Raw genomic sequence first — 21828 nt, forward strand, 5'->3', positions numbered from 1 at the left:
ATTCTGAATAATACATGTCTTGGGTAAGTCAATTTGGATTTATTCTTTTTGGGGTGTGCTGTACTTCTTGGATATTGGTATTTATGTTTTTTATAAGGGTTGGGAAGTTTTGTTCATTATTTCCTCAAATAGTCTTTCTGCCCCTTTTCCATTCTCTTTTCCTTCTGGGACACTGATTATGTGAATGTTTGTGCCTTTTGCATTGTTATTCAATTCCCTGAGTCTATGTTCCATTTTTTCCATGCTCTTCTCTCTCTGTTTTCCTTTCTTTTCCAGTTCAGATGTTCTGTCTTCAAAATCACTAATTCTATCTTGAGCAATTCAAATCTGCTCTTGTGTGCCTCTAATGTATTTTTTTAAAGATTTATTTATTTATTTATTTCTCTCCCCCTTCTCCCCCCCCCCCCCCCGCCCCCGCCCTGGTTGTCTGATCTCTGTGTCTATTTACTGCCTATTCTTTGTCTGCTTCTGTTGTCAGCGGCATGGGAATCTGCATTTCCCTTTGTTGCATCATCTTGCTGATGTCAGCTCTCCATGTGTGTGGCGCCACTCCTGGACAGGCTGAACTTTCCTTCGAGCTGGGAGGCTCTCCTTACAGGGTGCAACCCCTGCGCGGGCGGCTCTCCTGCGTGGGGACACCCCTGCATGGCACGGCACTCCCTCCACGCATCAGCACTGCACATGGGCCAGCTCCACACGGGTAAAGGAGGCCCAGGGTTTGAACCATGGACCTCCCATGTGGTAGACGGACTCTCTAACCAGTGGGCCAAGATTGCTTCCCTCTAATGTATTTTTAATCTCCTCCATCATGTCTTTCATTCCCATAAGGTGTTTTCCTTGCCGGCTTCCAAATTGTCTTTATGCTCATCCAGAAACAAAGAATATCCTTTATTTCTTTAGCCATATTTTCTTTAAATTCTGAGTTGATTTAGGAGAATTGTGTGCTTATTACTGATTAATTGTCTTGAATCCTGTATCTCTTCAGGATATTTTGTTTGTTCCTTTGGCAGGACCTAGCATGGCATGTAATTTTTTGCTGATGTCTGGGCATCTGAATATGCTGGTGAATTTTACTCTGATGGTCAATTTCTCTCTCTTCCATATTGTTCCCCCCCCCCCCACCCCACCCCAATTGGTCTTTTTGATATTTGCTTCAACCTATGCTAACTCTTTAAAATTGCCCAGCTTAAGTTATCAAAATTGGGCCAGGGACTCACTAATGGGGTGTAGATTTTCTCCCACAGGTTAGGATAGAGAGAACTGAAAACAGTTTTTGTCCATGCAGTTTCCAGACTGGCCAGCAGATGGCTCTCACTGTGCACCTTCCCATGGAGGTGTTTCAGGCTGGGCTTTCCTGTGTGCCTGTGTTTAATCTCCAGGGCAGAGTCAGAGTGGGCCCAGCTGGCCAAATTCACTGAAGAAAAGCCCTCCAACTCCTCCTCCCTTTTCCCTTGAAACTGCTGGCAGGGAGGAAGGTGTCTGTTCCCCTTTCAGCCAGCTGCAGCGAGCCAGGGGTTTTACTCCTGCTCAATGTCTTTGGGGTGGGGAGGGGAGCCCTTCCCAGCCACAGCGGGGTCAGGTGGTTCACGTCTGTTGCTTCAGGTGCTTCATTTCTGTGTCTCTCCCTCTCCTGGAATTTGTGTAGCCCTGTCCTGGTCTGCTGACCCACAAAGCATGTCCCTTGGACAGCTTTGGCTTTCTCCCTTGTTCCCTCCGCCCCCGGTTGTCTGTTCTCTGTGTCTATTTGCTGCGTCTTGTTTCTTTGTCCGCTTCTGTTGTCGTCAGCGTCACGGGAAGTGTGGGCGGCGCCATTCCTGGGCAGGCTGCACTTTCCTCCACGCTGGGCGGCTCTCTTACGGGGCGCACTCCTTGCGCATGGGGCTCCCCTACGCAGGGGACACCTCCGTGTGGCATGGCACTCCTTGCGCGCATCAGCACTGCTCCTGGGCCAGCTCCACACGAGTCAAGGAGGCCCGGGGTTTGAACCGCGGACCTCCCATGTGGTAGACGGCGCCCTAACCACTGGGCCAAGTCCGTTTCTCTCTCCCTTGTTTTTATGAAAGTGCTGAGCCCTACCTCTTAGTCTGATGCCAGCTTCCATATCCATTCCCCAGTTCTTTTATTTATTTATTTATTTTTAAATATTTATTTTATTTATTTCTCTCCCCTTCCCCCCCCCCCCCATTGCCTGCTCTCTGTCCATTTGCTGTGTATTCTTCTGCATCCACTTGCCTTACCTTTTTTTTTTTCCGCTTGCATTATCTGGTGGCACTGGGAAACTGCATCTCTTTGTTGTGTCATCTTGCTGTGTCAGCTGTCCGCGTGTGCGGTGCCACTCCTGGGCAGGCTGCGCTTTTTTCACATGGGGCAGCTCTCCTTCCAGGGCACACTCCTTATGCGTGGGGCAACCCTACACAGGGGCGCCCCTGCGTGGCCTGGCACTCCTTGTGCACTGTGTGTCAGCACTGTGTGTGGGCCAGCTCCACATGGGTCGGGAAGCCCTGGGGATCGAACCCTGGACCCTCCTATGGTAGAAGGATGCTCTATCAGTCGAGCCATGTCCGCTTTCCCCCAGTTCTCTTAATATCTGTGTATTTATAGTGATAGCTTCTTACTCATATGCCAGTAGTTTGTGTTCACTCTTCTTTTTTTCCTTTCATCATTCTTATTAGGAGCTAATAAATTTTATTAGCATTTTCAAAAAGCAATATTCGACTGTAATTGTCTTTATACTTTTAAAATATTTCATTGATTTTTTTTTCTCTTTATTATTTTCCCCTTACTTTGGTATAGATACTCTCTTTTTCTAGCTTTATCAGGTGAAACTGAAATAATTGATTATAAGTCCTCCTTTTCTGAGTTATAAGTATTTAAAGTTATACATTTCCTTCAATAATCTTTTAATTGCTTTTAACAAGTTTTGATATGCTGTATTTCATTTTGAACTCACAATTATTTCTTCCTGGGATTTCAGGAAGATGGCATCAGAGTAGGTCAGGCAAGGCACAGCCCTTTTACAGAACAGGGGAAGAAGAGAGAAGCTGTCCTGGGGAGCTGCTTTTAGGCTCTGCAGACCAGGAGAGTGCCATGCACAGCATCCAGGAGGGACTGGGGACAGAGAAGAAGACGCTAAAAGGAAAACTGTGAGTTACTCACCCAGGCACCTGGGAAAGGCGCCCATCCCCACCCTCCCTGAAGCTGACAGCAGGTGGCCACCAGTGAGAGGGCAGTAGGCGTATTCCTCCCCAGGAAGTGGGAGGGGTGGTGGAAGGACGAGTGTGGTTTCTCATCAGAGAGTTTGAGCTGCGGGGTCCTGCTTTGAATCATGAGCTTCGGGGCTCCAGCCAGAGGAAGTTGAAAGATCCACCTCCATGGAAAGGTTTGCCAAAGAGTGCCATCTGCTGGCAGGCCCGGAAGGTGAAGGCTTGTCTCTTTTTCACTATTCCCAAGCCCCTGTGAATCTGATCTTCGCCCTAGTCGTGGGTCCCTGGCTCTGCTTTGATAACTTAACCAGGGCAATCGTAAAGTTTTAGAAAAACTTGAACCAAAAATCAAGGAAGAGCTATGAAACAAAACCACTAGGCAAGAGAGGGCAACTGACTGGCAGAATAATATCACCAGCATAATTAGATGCCCAGGCATCAGCAAAAAAATCACAACCCATACTAAAAAACAGGAAGATATGACCCAGCCAAAGGAACACACCAAAAATTCTGATGGGACACAGGATACTAATCAATGATAATCACACAAAATCTCCTAAATCAGTTGAAGGACTTGAAGGACAATATGACTGAAGATATAAAGGATATTAAGATGACACTGGGTGAGCATAGAGAACAGTTTGAAAGCCTGCAAAGAAAAGTAACAGACCTTATGGGAATGAAAGCCACAATAGATGAGAATAAAAATACATTAGAGGCATATAACAGCAGATTTGAATTGGCTGAGGACAAATAAGTGAATTAGCAGAGAGCATATAAACTTGAAAGAACAGAAGAAAGGAAGAGAAAGCAACTGAAAAAAATGGGACAGGGTCTCAGGAAATTGAATGACAGCATAAAACACACATACATATGCATTATACGTATCCCAAAAGGAAAAGAGAATGGAAAAGGGGCAGAAAGAATATTTGAGGAAATAATAAATGAAAATTTCCCAACCCAAAGCAAGCAGAAGGAAAGAAATAACAAAGATTAGAACAGAAATAAATGAACCTGAGAACAGAAAAACAAGAGAATCAATGGCAAAACCAAAAGTTGGTTCTTCAAGAAAATCAACAAACCCGTAGCTAGACTAACAAAAAAAAAAAAACCAAAATGATGCAAATAATAAGATCAGAAGTGAGGGCATAAACATTACTACCCAACCCTGCAGAAATAAAAGAAATCATAAGAGTATACCATGAACAGCTATATACCAACAAACTAGACAACACAAATGAAATGGACAAATTCATAGAAACATATGAACAACTCACACTGACCCTTCACAAGTAAAGAGATTGAAAGACTCATCAAAACCTCCCAAAACGAAAAGCCTAAGACCAGATGGCTTCACAGGTGAATGCTACCAGTCATTCAAAGAAGATCTAATACCAATCTTGTTTAAATTCTTCCAAAAAATTGACAATAGGGAATGCTACCAAACTTATTCTATAAAGCCAACATCACCTTAATACCAAAGCCAGATAAAGGTATTACAAGAAAAGAAAATTACAAAATTATCTCTAATGAATATAGAGTTCAACAAAATGCTTACTAACCAAGGAAACAGATGTGGCTCAAGCAGTTGGGCTCCCATCTACCATATAGGAGATCCAGGGTTCAATGCCCAGGGCCTCCTGGTGAGGGCAAGTTGGCCCACACAGAATGCTGCCCAGTGTGGGAAAGCCACCCCATGCAGGAGTGCCATCCAACACAGAGACCTGGTGCAGCAAGATGACGCAACAAGAGACACAGAGGAGAGAAAATAAGACATAGCAGAACAGGGAGTTGAGGTTGCACAAAAGAGTAATCACCTCTCTCCCACTCTGGAAGCTCCCAGGATCAGTTCCCAGAGCTGCATAACGAGAGAATACAAGCAGACAGAAGAACACACAGTGAATGGACACAGAGAGCAGACAGTGGTGGGGAATGGGGGGAACTGGGGGTGGGGGGGATAAAAAAAAATGCTAACAAAATCCAAAAGCATATTAAAAGAACTATACACCATGATCAAATGGGTTTTATCCCAGATATGCAAGGGTGGGTGGTTCAACACAAGAAAATCAATCAGTGTAATATACCACATTAATAAATCGACGGAGAAAAATCACAAGATCATCTTGATTGTCATAGAAATGGCATTTGACATTTTATCCTTTATTGATAAAATTTCTCCAAAAGATAGGAATAGAAGGAAACTTTCTCAATATTTAAAGTGCATTATATGAACAACCCACAGCTAACAATGTACTCAACTCAATGGTGAAAGACTGAAAGCTTTCCCACTGAGATAGGGAACAAGAATGCCCACTGTCACCACTGTTATTCAAAATTGTGCTAGAAGTTCTAACCCGAGCAATTAGGCAAGAAAAAGAAATCAACAGCACCCAAATAGAAAAAGAAGAAGTGAAACTTTCACTATTGGCTGATGATATGATTCTCTACCTAAAAACCCTCCCAAATCCATAACAAAACTACTAGAGCTAATAGAATAGTTCAGCAAAGTGGCAAGATTCAAGAACAATATGCAAAAATCAGTAGCATTTTTAAAAAAGATTTATTTATTTATTTATTTCTCTCCCCTTCCCCCTACCCCCCCACCCGGTTGTCTGTTCTCTCTGTCTATTTGCTGCATCTTCTTCTTTGTCCACTTCTGTTGTTGTCAGCGGCATGAGAATCTGTGTTTCTTTTTGTTGCATCATCTTGTTGTGTCAGCTCTCCATGTGTGCAGCGCCATTCCTGGGCAGGCTGCACTTTCTTTCGCATTGGGCGGCTCTCCTTACCGGGTGCACTCCTTACGCGTGGGGCTTCCCCTATGCCGGGGACACCCCTGCGTGGCATGGCACTCCTTGCGCACATCAGCACTGCGCGTGGGCCAGCTCCACACTGGTCAAGGAGGCCTGGGGTTTGAACTGCAGACCTCCCATGTGGTAGATGGACAATGAGCAACCTGAGGAGGAAGTCAGAAAAAAACTCCATTTGCAATAGCAACAAAAGAATCAAATATTTAGGAATAAACTAAACCAAGGACATAAAGGACCTCTATTCAGAAAACTCCAAAACATCGCTAACCCAGAGAAAGACCTAGATAAATGGAAGGATATTCTGTGTTCATGGATTGAGAAACTAAATATCATTAAGATGTCAATTCCACCCAAACTGATTTTCAGGTTCAATACAATCCCAATTAAAATTCTAACAACCTATTTTGCAGAAATGGAAAAGCCGATAATCAAATTTATTTGGAAAAGTCAGGTACCCCGAATGGCCAAAAATATCTTTAAAAAGAAGAACAATTTTTTTTTCAGGGTCTCAATCCAAGTTTAACAGAAACTACAGAAATCAATGCCCTGATGCCCCTCCACTGGTACTTGATACACGTCAGCTGGGCCTGCCCCACAGCACAGCTCAGAGGCCTGTCTTGTCTCACACCATGTCTCAGATGAGTCTAAAACCTTATGTTTTAAACATGAATAAAGTAAAAGAGGTTTTGTATGAAGGCCATTCACTGCAGCCTGGTACTAAAATGATCAGCGCACACTTTTCCTTCATTGATATTTTTATTTAATTCCATTTTGGTAAGAAAGCATACTCTGTAAGATTTAAATCTTATGAAATTCATTGACATTTATGGTCCAGCATAAGATGTCTTATGTAGTACTTGAAAAGAATGTTTATCACAATTGTTGGGTATAAAAATTGTTATTCTATAAGTATCATTTAGGTCAAGGTACTTGATAGTATTCTTCCTGATTTTTTCATCTGGTTGTTCTATCAATTATTATGAGAGGGATGTTACAATCTACAACTCTGTAGTTTTGTCAGTTTCTTCCTTATAGTTCTGTCCATTTTAGCTACAGATATTCTGAATATCTGTTAGTAGGTGCATACATATATATGATTTTTATGGCTTCCTAATAATTAATTTGCCCATTTGTCATTAAGAAGCATTGTTTTTCATTTCCAGTAATTCTTCTTGTCTTAAAGTCTGTTTTTTTCTGATACTAGTGTAGTCTAATATGTTTTTCATTTTAGTTTTTTTCATCATTTTTCTTTCAACCAATCTGTATTTGTAGCTCTCCTCTTGTAGACATCCTATAGGTGGATGTTGCTTTATGTCCAATCTAAAAAGTGCCAAGTCAAAAAGAGCAAAGGGTCAGATTTTACCCTACTTGCAAGCCAACAATTTAGCCTATCACAATTCCATATATATTATAGAAGACTGGAAGAAAATACAAGAGCCCTCAGCCAGTGACAAAGACTATTACACATGAAAGAAAATACAAGATCCCCTCAGCCAGTGGCAAAGACTGTTATGCATGGTAAAAGCAGCAGCCAAAGCAATATCTTGTGTCAGTTCCTCAACCCCCAGTCCCCAAAAGGCAGTTGTGTATGTCAGGTATACCTGCACATGCAGTGGGTTTCATTACAGATAGGAACCCCAAGTTTTGGAAACACTGATTTTGTACAGTGTACTTCTGCCCATCCTATCCTCCTCAGGGAAAGAAAGTGAGAGAAACATCTTTTCTTTTTCTCTGGAAGGTAAGCAAATATTCTCTGAAGAGGGAAAAGAGATCTCTATCTTCACTACCCTAGACTGTCTCCAACAAGAAGTCTTCTCTAAGCTTCAATATCTTCAAACGTATCCTTAAACAAATATTTTTTTTCATTTAAAATGAAAATTTTTTTCATTTAAAAATGGTATATTGAAATATACTGTTCATACATGAACATACATAAACATTAAGTATAGAATAAAAGTTGTGAACTTACAAAACAAACATGCATAACGTCGTATAGGGCTCCCATACATCACCCTTCCACCAATCCCTCGTATACAAACATTCTTGGTCAGAAAAGCCTTTGCTCAAAAGATTGCCTCTGTGAAAACATGAGATACTCACAGACAATTCATCTCCCCAAAGCAAGGCTTTGCTTTTCAAATCTCATGTTTAGTCCCTTTACATTTAATAATTACTAGAATGGTTTTATTTAGATGTAGCATTTTAACTATTTGTTTTTTTCTGTTCATTCCATCTTGTTTGTTGCTCATCTTTTCCTCATTTCCAACTTTCCTTTGAGTTAGTCAATTTTTTTTCAATTTTACTTTATAGTGGTTGTTCTAGGGAATACAATATTCACCTTTAACTACTTAGGGTTAATAATGGTACAATTTCACATAAAATATAAAGCTCTTCCAACAGTATAATTTTGGTTAACCCTCCCCCTGCCTCCTTTATGCAATTATCATGGTGTATTTTACATCCGCATGTTATAATCCCCAATATACAATGTTATAATTTTTGCATTAAACCCACAGTTGTCTCTTTAAAAAGTAAGAGAAGGGGATGTAACATGTCCTTTTTTTACCCACATATTTTTCATTTCTAGGGTTCTTCGTTTTTTGCGTGGACCCACAGTTCCATCTGGAGTTATTTCCCTTTAGCATAATGAACCTCTTTTGGTATTGCTTATAGCCCAGGACTACTGGGAACAAATTTTCTCAGTTTTTATCTGAAGATAACTTTATTTTGCCTTCATTCTTAAAGGATATTTGCACTGGGTTTAGAATTCTGATACGCAGGTATTCTTTTAGTAGAACAAAATGCCATTCTCGGCCGAGCCGAGCAGGCCCGAGCCTGCTGGAGCTGCAGCCACCAAGCCGAGCGCCCGCGGCTCCGTCCCTGGGAGGGCGTGGCGAGTCCGCTCTGGGTTCACCCCCGGGTCGTGTCCGCAGGAACCGACAACCGACAACCGGGCAGCCCGGCGCCGCGGTGGCGGAGCCCTCCCGCCAGGGTCAGCGGGTGCCCGCGGGGCTGCGGAGCTGGCGGAGAGGAGGCCCCGCCCGGGCCGCCCCCAGGCCCGGCCCAGGACCCAGGACCCGGGACCCCGCACAGGCCGCCCCCTGAAGGGGGCGGTGTGTCCCCAGAGGAGACGCCGGGCGGGCGAGCGCGACGGGCGGGCCGGCGCTGCTCGGAACCGGCGCCTCGGGGGCCTTCCTGACCTGAAGTGGACGCCCAGTCACCTGACGCCCTGTGACCCTCAGCCTGGACAGAGAGACGCCGAGAAGTGTAAGAACCGAAAGCTCCCAGACCCCCGGGGCCAGCCTGGCGGGAACAAGCCGCCCGGGCGAGAGGAGGCGCCGCCGCATGCCGTTCCCGGGCGGGGCGGGGGAGAGGCGTCCAGGCCCGCGGGCGGGGGCCGGCGCTGCCCGAGCTGTCCCCACCGGGGGAGGGGGTTCGCCTGGGACGACAGGCCTTCAGCAGCGGGGGCTTCTCGTCCACCGCGGGCTCGGGAAGCCCAGGCCCTGACCTGCGACCAGCGCGGCCTCGACGTCCACATGCCCTCTGTGCACCTGCTGACCAAGCCCCCAGGAGCCAGCCCCCCGGGCTGCACAGAGCCGGGCAGGGGGCGGGGTGCCGACAGCCCGAGGGGCCAGGAGGGCAGCTCGCGGTGGTGGGCGGCTTTCCTCGCCCTTCCCGCCAGACCCGCCTGCGCCTGAGGGTGGGTCTGGCCCGGGTGGGCTCCGCTGCGGAGCGGCCGCCCAGCCCTCCAGCCTCCACGGCGGGCGGCAGAGCTTTTTCCTGCAGATATGGAGTGACTTGGAGCCAGTCAGAATTAAATAATTCATTCCTCCTCCTCAAAAAGCAGTGATCCACTTTTCAGTGGAACAAGAGTTCCATGGTTATGCTTGTAATAAATTATTTACAAAGTAAAAAAGAAAAATCCTTTCTATTGTCTTCTGACCTCCATTGTTTCTCATGAGAAGTAAGCCATGCATTCATATTGTTTGTAATGTGGCTTTTTTCTATGCCTGTTTTCAGGATTTTAGTTTTATCTTTATTTTTAGCAGTTTTACTAAAATAAGCCTAGGTCTGTTTTCTTAGTATGTATTATGATTGGGCTTGCTGAGCTTCTTAAATCTGTAATTTACTATTTTTTCATCAAATTTGGGACATTTTAAGTCTATAGTTCTTCAAATGTTTTCTGCCCGATTCTTTCTCTCTCTTTACACATACGTTAGACAACTTATTCTTCCACAGATCACTTTTTTGTTCAGATTTAATAATTTCTATTAATCTGTCCTCTAGTTTACTCACCCTTTCTTCTGGTATTTCCAATATGTTATTAAGCCTACTAATCAATTTTTCATTTCAGATAATGTACTTTTCAGTTCCAGATTTTCCATTTAAATCTCTTTTACTCATATCTTTTATTTTTCTCTCCTCTATATTTATGTTTCCTTTAAGCGTTCACACTATAAAATACCATTACATATTTCTTATTTTATAATAATAATAGAGATAGCGTAATAAAATTTTGATTATTCTTTCCTCACTAGTATCTTTCAGAATTTTCTATCTTACAATGGCAATAATATGGTTGTTAATTCATTTTGCCTGTTGCAATTAATACAATATAAGTATGTTTTTTGCTTGTTTTAAGTTTCTTCTATACCACAGAAATGTCAAATGTATTATTTGATGACTTACATATGAACAGATATCACTGAAAAACTTTAATACTTGAATTACCAGAGAGTTCAGGTGACCACTATTTAACAGGTTCTCTTAAACATCCAGGTAAGTCATGATTTCTCAAGCCAACTCTCAGATATATAGTTTATTTGTTTTTTAATAGGAGGCATATTTATTACATTTCCAAATACGTTGATTGGGAACAGGTGCTGTTAAAATGCAACTTACAATACAAAAGATGCCATGAACAATTAGGATATATTTTGAGTATTTTCATAGATCAGCTTCACATCTTGGTCACTAAATAGAAAGGTTCTTCAGAAGAGCAGTCCCTTACCCTACATATAGAAGAAAAAAAAATTAACAAAAGGATGCATGGTGATATCTATCAAAACAACCGGAAAACATTTCAAGTCAATTTAATATACATTATTAACATGAAAAAAATTAATTTATAGAGAACATTTCTGTAAAGAGGGTATTACAGCTAGGAGGAGAAACAAATTTGTGTTGAATATATGCTGGAAACTAGAATACTGTGAAGAAAAAAAATACACATCTATGAAACCCATTTCTAATAATGACTTTATACCTAAAGGAGGGAAATTACATATTTGGATATCTGATTTCTTTCCCATCTCCAGCATTTAAAAAGGCATTCTTAACTGCTTGGACTAAATTTTATTACGTGTGATTTTTCTTCTTCGTGTCAGAGATTTTATTTCTTCCTGCACAGGTATAGTTTTGCTTACAAATGATGAAAAGTAAAGAATGCATGGTGAAAAGAATGCAAATATGGCACAAAACTGAGAACATTACATTTCACTTCCTCTACTACATACTATATTACATAAATTTGTATTTTTTTAATGTTGAGTTGTGTTTTTGTTAGAAAAAAGGTAATTAAATGGCAAATAAAGTTTAAAACTATATCACTTTAAAATACGGAATTATTTTGAGAGAAAGAAGTAGAGTGAAATGAAATAGTGACTGGGGAGTGAAGTAACAGGATGTGATTAATAAGGATTCCAGTTTGAAAATGAAAACCAGAAGGGTCTTAAAATTTATTTGATTCTCCCAATCAGAACTTGAAAATTCCAACCTAATTTTTTTTCATATGTGCTGCTTTTTTTTTTTTTTAAGATTTATTTATTTATTTCCTCTCCCACCCCCCAGTTGTCTTCTCTCTGTGTCCATTTCCTGGGCGTTCTTCTTTGTCTCCTTGTCTTCTCTTTAGGCAGCACCGGGAACCAATCCTGGGACCTTCTGGAATGGGAGAGAGGTGCTCAGTCTCTTGCGCCACCTCAGCAACCTGGTCCGCTGCATCTCTTTATTGTCTCTCCTCATCATGTCATCTTGCTGCACCACCTCTCTGCTCAGCACATCACATGAGCCAGCACTGTACAGGCCAGCTTGCCTTCACCAGGAGACCCCGGGAATCAAACCCTGGACTTCCCATATGGTAGATGGGAGCCCAATCGCTTGAGCCACATCTGCTTTCCCCAACCTAATTTCTGTTAACCTATAAAACCTATAAAACGAGTGTTTAAAATGTATAGGGAAGTGGATTTGGCTCCGGACCCGTGTGGTGAGCTGGCTCATGCGCAGTGCTGATGCGTGCAAAGAGTGCCATGCCACAGAGGGGTATCCCCCACATAGGGGAGCCCCACATGCAAGGAATGCACCCTGGAAGGAAAGCCGCCCATGTGAAAAAAAGTGCAGCCTGCCCAGGAGCGGCACCGCACACACGGAGAGCTGTCGCAGCAGGATGACACAACAAAAAAGAGACACAGATTCCCGATGCTGCTGACAAGAGTACAAGCAGACACAGAAACACAGCAAATGGACACAGAGAGCAGACAACTGGGGGCAGGGTGAGGGGAGAGAAAATTTTTTTTAATCTTTAAATAAATAAATGAACAAAATGTATGTTTTCTAGATTTCAACTATACAAGGAACTAGGACATTTTTGAGGACTATGTCTTAAGACTTTTATGAACTCTCAAGTTGATCTGTCATTTTATATAATCATTGCCATAAAATGTAAAAATGCAAAAACTTCATGAGAAATACCCGTATTTGAAAACTTTATAGATATTCTGAAATGAATACAGGTTTTCTTAAAAGTATCATTCACAAAATAACCTCAGCCTAACAATATTACAGAGTTCCAAATTTGTGCCTCTGCAAAACTGCAAATTCTAATGAAATCATGGAACATTACAGGGCCCCTTTCAAATAAATAAATCTAGGAATGCTAAACTTGTAGATAACAAAAATCTACCATTCAGATATACAGTTTTTACTAGAGCTAGCTCCATTTCAGCCAGATTAAAGGAGAGATCTTCAAAGCATTTGCCCAGGAAATAAATATATAAGGATCACTGAAACATCACTAAAATAAATCAATAATATTTACCAGATGACTAAGTTTTCTTTCTAACCTAACCAGATAAATGTAAACTGTTCTTATAACCAATGAAGAAGCTAGTATTTAGAAGAGAAATAGAAAAAAAAACAACTCCTCCAGAGAACAGGCATCTCTGTTTGAAAAAAAAATTTTTTTTTAGTAAATGTAAGTCTGTGCAATTACAGTTATCATCAACTGTGATATATAAGCTAACAGTTGCCTCAGTTGGTAGTTACAGTTCACTAACACTCTGAAATGAATTATGCATGGAATAGTGCTGTTAAATGAGAATACATGATTTTAATATCAAAACACTAAATATGGGAGCAGATGTGGTTCAAGAAGTTGAGTGCCCACTTCCTACATGGGAGGTCCTGTGTTTGGTTTCTGGTGGCTCCTGAAGAATACAAACAAGAAGCAAACAGTGAGCAAAACAACAAGCAAACAAAAGAGCAGAAACAGATGTGGCTCCAGCAGTTGAGTGCCTGCCTCCCACATGGGAGGTCCTAGATTCAGTTTGCAGGCTTGAGGGTGGCTAGGATTGGGAGCATATGTGGCTTCCCAGGGTGCCAGCTTAAGGCTTCAGCATCAAACTCTAACATCAAAACTCCAACATTAACCCTCAACTCTGTAATTTGCCATGCCTTTTATCTGTGAGTCCCCACTCACCAAGGGGTGGGGACTCAATGCCCTAATTATAACTTAATCACGCCCAGGTACAGACCAGATTACAAACATAATCCAATATTTATTTTTGGAATTCTAATCTTTAAACCTACTATTACAATTTCATTTTCCTATTAATTGAATTTGGCAATATATTAGACTTCATTTTTGAGGAAGTTTCGGATCACAGAGGGGTTTAACTATGGCAGGGGAGGAGCACTGACGTGGGGTGTCATTGATGGGGGATGCATGGGTGAGAGGGGGTTCTCAGGACATGCATATGGTATATATAGATATGTTCGTATGTTCCTTGGGTATTGACAAGGGTTAGAGTTTCAAATGACAACCGAGGGACTGCTGAGTTCCCATTCTGGGAAACTCTCACACACCCCAATGGAACATCAACAATCCCCCAAGTACAAGGGCAAAGACCAGTGAAGAAGGATGGTCCAATGATGGGCCCTTGATACTGATACTATGCTTATGAGCCTGTGTGCTTGAAATTTCACTAGGCTTAGAGCTGCAGGATATCTAAGAGGTACCTCCTGAGAACTTCCATGTTGCTCAAATGTGGCCACTCTCTAAGCCAAACTCAGCATGTAAATGCATTACCTGCCCCACAGTGTGGGACATGACTCCTGGAGATGAGTCTCCCTGGCACCGAGGGATTACTACCAAGCACCAGCTGGTGATGCAACTAGAAATAGACCTTGAATAAAAGGGAGAAATGGTAAAGATAAATGAGTTTATATGGCTAAGAGACTTCAAAATGAGTCAAGAGGTCATCAGAGGGGTCACGCTTACACACATCTCAGCAGGATCTCAGAGACAGCCAAAGTAGATGCAACCCCAGGTAGGAGTGCTACCAAGGGCTATGGAGACACCCAGGTCCTGCAGTCATGACAACTGGCTCTGGAGTTTAGTGCCTTGTCAGTGGGCCCTACTTTGGAATGTGTGCTCCTGAGTGTGATGGAGTTGGCCTCAGATGTGACCTCTCTACACATGCCTCTTCTGTCACTTTTACTGAACCTGTGGTTTGTGCTGGGGTTAGTGCATGCTCAGGAGACTTGAATCTCTGTGCCAGCTGGGCCCTGAGCCTCAGCAGAGTTGCAGCACCTATTCTCCAGTTTGTTGGACTTAACCCAGGTCAGCTAACAGGGAAGTAAGGATGGTCAGCCATCACACCAGGGAACTGAGAGTCTACAGCTGCAAGCTGGAGAATTCCATCCATCAGCCATGTGGTATCTAAGTCCCCTCTCAATTTAGAGGTGGAGTGGACATCGCCATCCCAGCGTCCTCAGGATGGAGAAATAAAATATGGATTAGAGTGGATTTACTGGTATTCTACTATAGGATTATTGTGACTAGCAATGGGAGAAATTATATTATTGATGTGGAGACTGGCCACGGGAGTTCCTGAAGGCAGGGAGAGAGAAAAAGAGGTGTGATATGGGGGCATTTTTGGGAATTGGAGTTGTTCTGAATGATATTGCAGGGTTAGATGCAGGACATTATAGATCTGCCATAACCCACTGAATGGACTGGGGGAGAGAGTAAACTACAACATAAATTATAATCCACGCCGTGTAGCAATGCTCCAAAATGTACTCATCAAATTCAATGAATGTACCACACTAATGAAAGAAGTCATTGATGTGGGAGCAGTGGGGGCTGTTGGGAGTGGGGTATATGGGAACCTCTTACATTTTTTTAATGTAACATTTTGTGTGATGTATATGTCTTTAAAAATAATAATAGGGAAGCGGACTTGGTGCAGTGGCTAGGGCATCCGTTTACCACATGGGAGGTCCGTGGTTCAAACCCCGGGCCTCCTTAACCCATGTGGAGCTGGCCCATGCGCAGTGCTGATGTGCGCAAGGAGTGCCCTGCTACACAGGGGTGTCCCCCGCGTAGGGGAGCCCCACGCGCAAGGAGTGCGCCCCGTAGGGAGAGCCACCCAGCGCAAACGAAAGTGCAGCCTGCCCAGGAATGGTGCCGCACACATGGAGAAAGATGACACAACAGAAAGAAACACAGATTCCTGTGCCGCAGACAACAACAGAAGCTGACAAAGAACAACAAAGCAAATGGACACAGAGAACAGAAAACCGGGGTGCGGGGGGGGGGATAAATAAAAATAAATCTTTAAAAAAATAATAATAATAATAAACATTCTGATTTTAAAAACAGGTTATTTATATAATACATAAAATAATTTTATGAAATGATTTCATGAAACCCTTGTAACATGTTGAAAAAAATATCTTCTCACTAAATAAAAGGTTTATGGTGGCAAAAAAAAAACACCAAAAACAAATGAGCAGAAGTGGATGTGACTCAAACAGTTAAGCTCCTGCCTTCCACACGGGAGGGCCCAGATTCGGTTCCCAGTGACGCCTAAAGAAAAAAAAAAAAGCCAAATATTCAATATGTCCCCAAAATCATCTTGTCCAGAAAAGCATATATAATAAATGCATGTAATAAGATTTTTGTAAATAACAAAGAAAAGTGAAAAAATTATTAAGTAGAATATAGGTTACTAGAGGTTGAGTTCAGAGTAGGAAATGTGAATTAATGCTTAAATTGTTCAGAATTTCTATTTACATTGACTGTAAAGTTTTTTTTTTTAAGATTTACTTTTTATTTATTTCTCTCCCCTTCCCCCCCAACCCCCCGTTGTCTGCACTCTGTGTCTGTTTCCTGCGTGTTCTTCTTTGTCCGCTTCTGTTGTAGTCAGCGGCACGGGAATCTGTGTTTCTCTTTGTTGAGTCATTTTGTGTGTCAGCTCTCTGTGTGTGCGGCACCATTCCTGGGCAGGCTGCACTTTCTTTCGCACTGGGTGGCTCTCCTTATGAGGCCCACTTCTTGTGCATGGGGCTTCCCTACGCGGGGGACACCCCTGCATGGCATGGCACTCCTTGTGCGCATCAGCACTGCACATGGGCCAGCTGCACACGGGTCAAGGAGGCCCAGGGTTTGAACCACAGACCTCCCATGTGGTAGACGGATGCCCTAACCACTGGGCTAAGTCCGCTTCCCTGATTGTAAAGTTTTGATAATAGTTGGTGGTGGTAGTACAACATTGTGAATGCAACTAGCAGCACTGAATTATATGGTTATAGCTTCCACATCACAGGGGTTAGGAGTGCAGCAACCCCATGAACTGGAAAATCCCACGTAAAATTTTTTGTATAGGCTAAACTTTTCTTAAAAATTTTCAAACCAACCTTTGCTGGCCTGAAAATCCACAGGGATAGACCCATCACCTTCATTCTTCTTTAGGGAATCATGTAAGGACTTAGCCTATTCTCATACGATGCCAGTGTCAACTGCAATGCCTTTTTTTATAACAATCCTGCACCTAAAAGAATGTTGCACTTCCTACATATCATGGATTCTGCAAATGCTTTTCTATGGTGTAGCAAGGCCTTGCATATTTCCTTCTGGTTTTTTTCTTGATATGCCTTATGATCAACTCATTAACACCTCAGTGGCAGCCTACCACAGCAGCCCTTTTGCTAGAATGAAGCATATCTAACAATTCTACTTTTTCCTTTCAGTTCATCATTTTCCTTTGTTTCTTGGGAGCACTTTCTAAACCACTAGGAACACTACACTTAAGACATGATTTTTTAAAATAAAATTTTATTGTAGGACATCGTTCATATAGGAGCATACATAAACAATAAATGTACAGTAAAATTTGTGAATTTACAAAACACACATATCACCATACAAGGTCCCCATACATCTCCCACCACCAACACCTTGCATTGTTGTGAAACATTTGTACAAACTATGAAAAAGCATTGTCAAAATACCACCAACAACTATAACCCATATCCTACATTTGGTGCATTTTTCCCATAACCGAGCCCATTATTAACACCCTATACTAGTATTATACATTTGTTATCGTTTAGGAGAAAATGTTCTCATAGTGTCCTGTTAACCACAGTCCAACTTCCACCACTGGATTCCCTGTTTATACAGTCCATGCTTTGTACAATCTAGAGTGGAGATTCAGTTGGGCTCTCCATAACAGTGTTGTCCTGTTATCACCTCAATTTTAGAACTTTTTAATTACTCTGACAGGGAAAATCCCATACCCCTTTATACCCACTATTGTTGTCCCTTAGGATTGAAAAAATATCTTCTTGCCATTGCTGCAAAATATTACAACACTACTGTTAACTATCGTCCATAAGTTACATTAGTTGTAATTTTTCCATGCATCACCATAAAAGCTAGAACCTTCTTATATTATCTTTATCCACCACCAAAGTCACTATGTTACACATTCTCTGGATTATTCTCTACTTTCCTTTCAATTGACATTTACTTCTACAGACGGCCCCTTTCAGCCACAATCACATTTATAAATCAGCAGTATGTTATACTTACTATAATGTATTGCTCTCAACTGTATTCATTTCCACACTTTTAGGATTAACCTTATTAATAATGCTACATGCATTAAGCATCATCTCCCGTTCTCAGCCCGCCTTCTATTTCCTAGTAACCTGTACTCTAGAGTTTACCTCCATGAATTTACTCACTATATTTAATTCATATTAGTGAGATCATACATTATTTTTCCTTTTGTGTCTGGCAGCATAGTATCTTCTAGGTTCATCCATGTTGTCATATGCATCCTGACTTCATTTCTTCTTACATCTGAATAGTTTTCTATTGTGTGTATATACCACATTTTGTTTATCCATTTACCAGTTGATGGACACTTGGGCTATTTCCATATTTTAGCAATTGTGAATATGCCATATGAACATCATTGTGCAAATGGCAGTTCGTGCCCTTGGTTTCAGTTCTTTCTAGTAATGGGATTGCTGGATTATATCGCAGTTCTATATTCAGCCTCTTGGGTTACTACCAAACTGTCTTCCACAGAGGCTGCACCATTCTACATTCCCACCAGCAGTGAGGGAGTGTTCCTGTTTCTCCACATCCTTTTCAACATTTTTTTTCAAAATAATGGCTAGTCTCATTGTACTTTTGATCTGCATTTCCATAACAGCTATTAATGTTGACACTTTTTCATGTGCTTTTGGCCATTTTTATTTCCTCTTTCAAGAAATTCTATTCAAGTCTTTTGCCCATTTTTAAATTGGGTTGCTTGTCTTTTTATTCTTGTGTTGTATAATCTTTTTATATAACATGGATAGCCTACCCTTATTAAATATGTGGTTTCCAAGTATTTTCTCTCATTGAGTAGGCTGCCTTTTTACTTTCTTGACAAAGTCTTTTGAAGAACAAAAGTGTTAAATTTTAAGGAGGTCCCATTTATCTATTTTTTCTTTCATTGCTCGTGTTTTAGGTATAAGATTTAAGAAACTACTGCCTGCCATAAGATCTTAAAGATGTTTCCCTACATTTTCTTCTAGAAGTTTTATGGTTCTAGCTTTTATATTTAGGTCCTTGATCCATTTTGAGTTAACGTTTGTATGAGGTGGGAGGTAGGGGTCCTCTTTCTTTTGGATATGGCTATCCAATTCTCCCAGCACCGTCTGTTGACTAGGTTCTTCTGGCCCTGCTGGGTGAGCTAGGCCTTATCAAAAATCACTTGTGGGAAGAGGACTTGGCCCAGTGGTTAGGGCGTCCGTCTACCACATGGGAGGTCAGTGGTTCAAACCCCCGGGCCTCCTTGACCCGTGTGCAGCTGGCCCATGCACAGTGCTGATGCGCGCAAGGAGTGCCGTGCCACGCAGGGGTGTCCCCCGTGTAGGGCAGCCCCATGCGCAAGGAGTACACCTCGTAAGGAGAGCCGCCCAGTGCGAAAGAAAGTTCAGCCTGCCCAGGAACGGTGCCGCACACAAAGAGCTGACGCAGCAAGATGACGCAACAAAAAGAAACACAGATGCCTGTGCTGCTGACAACAACAGAAGCGGACAAGAAAGAACATGCAGCAAATGGACACAGAACAGACAACTGGGGCAAGGGTAGGGGAGAAAGGGAGAAAAATAAAATAAATAAATAAATCTTTAAAAATAAAAATAAATAAAAATCACTTGAGGGAAGCAGCTGTGGCTCAATCAGTTGGGCTCCCATCTACCATATGGGAGGCCCTGGGTTCACGTCCCGGGGCCTCCTTGTGAAGGCAGCTTGCTCACCAGCCCGCTGCGGAGAGCTGCCCAGCCCACAAACGTGAGGGAGAGCCGACTCAGCAAGGTGACGCAACAAAAAGAGGGAGACAAGTAAAAACACAGAAGAGCACGCAGCAAATGGACACAGAGAGCAAACAACAAGCAAGCCATGGGAGAGGGGGGAGAATAAAAAAATAATCACTTTACAGTAGATATGAGGGTCATTTTGGTTGCATTGGTCAATTTGTCTATCTTTATGCCACTGTAGCTAAATAACATGCTTTCAAATCATGAAGTGAGAGTCCTCCAATCCATGATTTTAATAGAGTTTATGGTGTTCAAACAACACAAGATACAGGAAATTCTAGATGCAGAGATCGCTGCAAGATCACCTTGAGGTGTCACGTGAGATTTCCATAAGCAAGCTTGGCATCCCCAAACCAGTGTATAGAACTGCAGTTCTTTTACTACAGATTTAATTTTAAGAAAAAAAATTGTGTTGCTATACATTTATGTTAATAGATAGTAAAATACATACTTATACTGTATTGGTAATATTATACATAACAATACATACATTTTATGCATTTATGGGTTATTGAACTTTTTAAGATATATCTACGTGTCTAGCCTCTGTATCATCTGCTGACTTTTGCGTTCCTTTCACAAACTTTAACTTTTTACTTATTTTAACTTAAAAAAAAAAATTGGGTAAGTGGCTGTGTCTCAAGCAATTAGTGTAATATGGGGACATTTTCAGGACTTGGGAATTGTCCTGAATGACATTGCAATGATAGACACAAGCCATTATATGTCTTGTCATAACTTACGAAATTGTGCAGGAGAGAGTGTAAACTATAATCCATGCTTAGTGGCAATGCTCCAAAATGTGTTCACCAATTGTAACAAATGTACCACACTAATTAAGGATATCATTAATGTGGGAAAATGTGGGAGGAGTTGGGAGCGGGGCATATGGGAATCCCCTATATTTTTTATGTAGCATTTATATAATCTTTGTATCTTTAAAAAAAAATTAAAACTATATTTAAAATAAGTAAATAATTTTAAAGGGAAAAAAAAATGCTACATTGCACTGCACATTGTGTAAGATTGAAAAAACATCCTCGATACCAAAAACCTAGGACGATTCTTGAAGGAGATTATTTTGGGAGGTTAAAAAAATTCCCCACCTTCCTGTGGCATCCCTACTACATTCTTTTTCCTTCAAGTTGGACCACTTGAAGATCTATAGCTGCATCCCCAGAAGTATAGTTCACCAAATCTAAGTTTTACACATCAAGCCTAAAAGAAAAAGAAAGATATATGGTATTTTCCTCAAATCAGGGATGCTTCTATTTCACCAATAGATTAATTTTTCACATTATTATAGAAAAGAGTGTACCTTCTCTTATCTGCACAGCAGAAGGAAGGTGGGTATGCAGGCCTGCCGAAAAATAAAAGGAGTCTATTACAGAGCCCAACATTATTTGCATAAAAGACCTAGATAAAGTTCTGAAATGACCACTTGTTACATTTCTATTTTTAGCCAAGGGCCTTTTTGTAAACAAAATTTATTGTTTCTAAGTAAGTAAAATTTGAGAATTTGAAAATACCATTATATAAAAGCATTGTTTAATTAATGCTTTGTTTTGAAACTATTTCCTATATTGTGTTTTTTTAAGTTTGCTTCCTAATTTTGTTATGTGTTTTATATTTTAAAATGTAGAGCCTTTGAAGAGAAACATAAAGAACAAGAAGAAAGAGAACACCAAATGAGAGAGCAAATACTTCAACAAAGAAAACAGAAATTTGAAGAAGTTACCGAGAAATTTCAACGTGGCTTTATTCCACTTTCACAGCGCAGGAGAACAGGTGCCTTAGTTTCTAAAACAATAGATCAAAATAAAGGCTATCATCTGATATGAGAAGACAATAAAATGATAAATTAGTAAACAAATTAGAAT

At 41.5% G+C, this 21828-nt stretch overlaps 1 protein-coding gene and 1 long non-coding RNA gene across 11 annotated transcripts in view; one reads left to right on the forward strand and one right to left on the reverse strand.

The window, feature by feature from the left end:
• The window catches only part of CEP126 (centrosomal protein 126), a 129983-nt gene that overhangs the window by 32886 nt on the left and 75269 nt on the right, over positions 1–21828 (forward strand). For 7 of the 8 annotated variants that reach the window (XR_189220.4, XR_189219.4, XR_009183774.2 and 4 more), the window contains one exon: positions 21591–21736. Coding sequence is in view for 2 of the 8 variants with exons in the window: in XM_004484111.4 (XP_004484168.1) it covers positions 21591–21736 (146 nt within the window). In the remaining 6 variants the exon portion in view is untranslated. Of the gene's footprint in view, positions 1–6153; positions 9278–21590; positions 21737–21828 lie in introns of those variants that run through there. The other variant, XR_009183775.1, reaches the window with a different exon arrangement.
• The window catches only part of LOC105745288 (uncharacterized), a 105485-nt gene continuing 89679 nt past the window's right edge, over positions 6023–21828 (reverse strand). For 2 of the 3 annotated variants that reach the window (XR_001118041.4, XR_011647615.1), the window contains one exon: positions 10815–11022. This is a non-coding gene — a long non-coding RNA (uncharacterized lncRNA). Of the gene's footprint in view, positions 6157–10814; positions 11023–21828 lie in introns of those variants that run through there. The other variant, XR_009183781.2, reaches the window with a different exon arrangement.

The sequence above is a fragment of the Dasypus novemcinctus genome, chromosome 27, assembly GCF_030445035.2.
Source record: "Dasypus novemcinctus isolate mDasNov1 chromosome 27, mDasNov1.1.hap2, whole genome shotgun sequence".
In the NCBI taxonomy this organism is placed as follows: domain Eukaryota; kingdom Metazoa; phylum Chordata; class Mammalia; order Cingulata; family Dasypodidae; genus Dasypus; species Dasypus novemcinctus.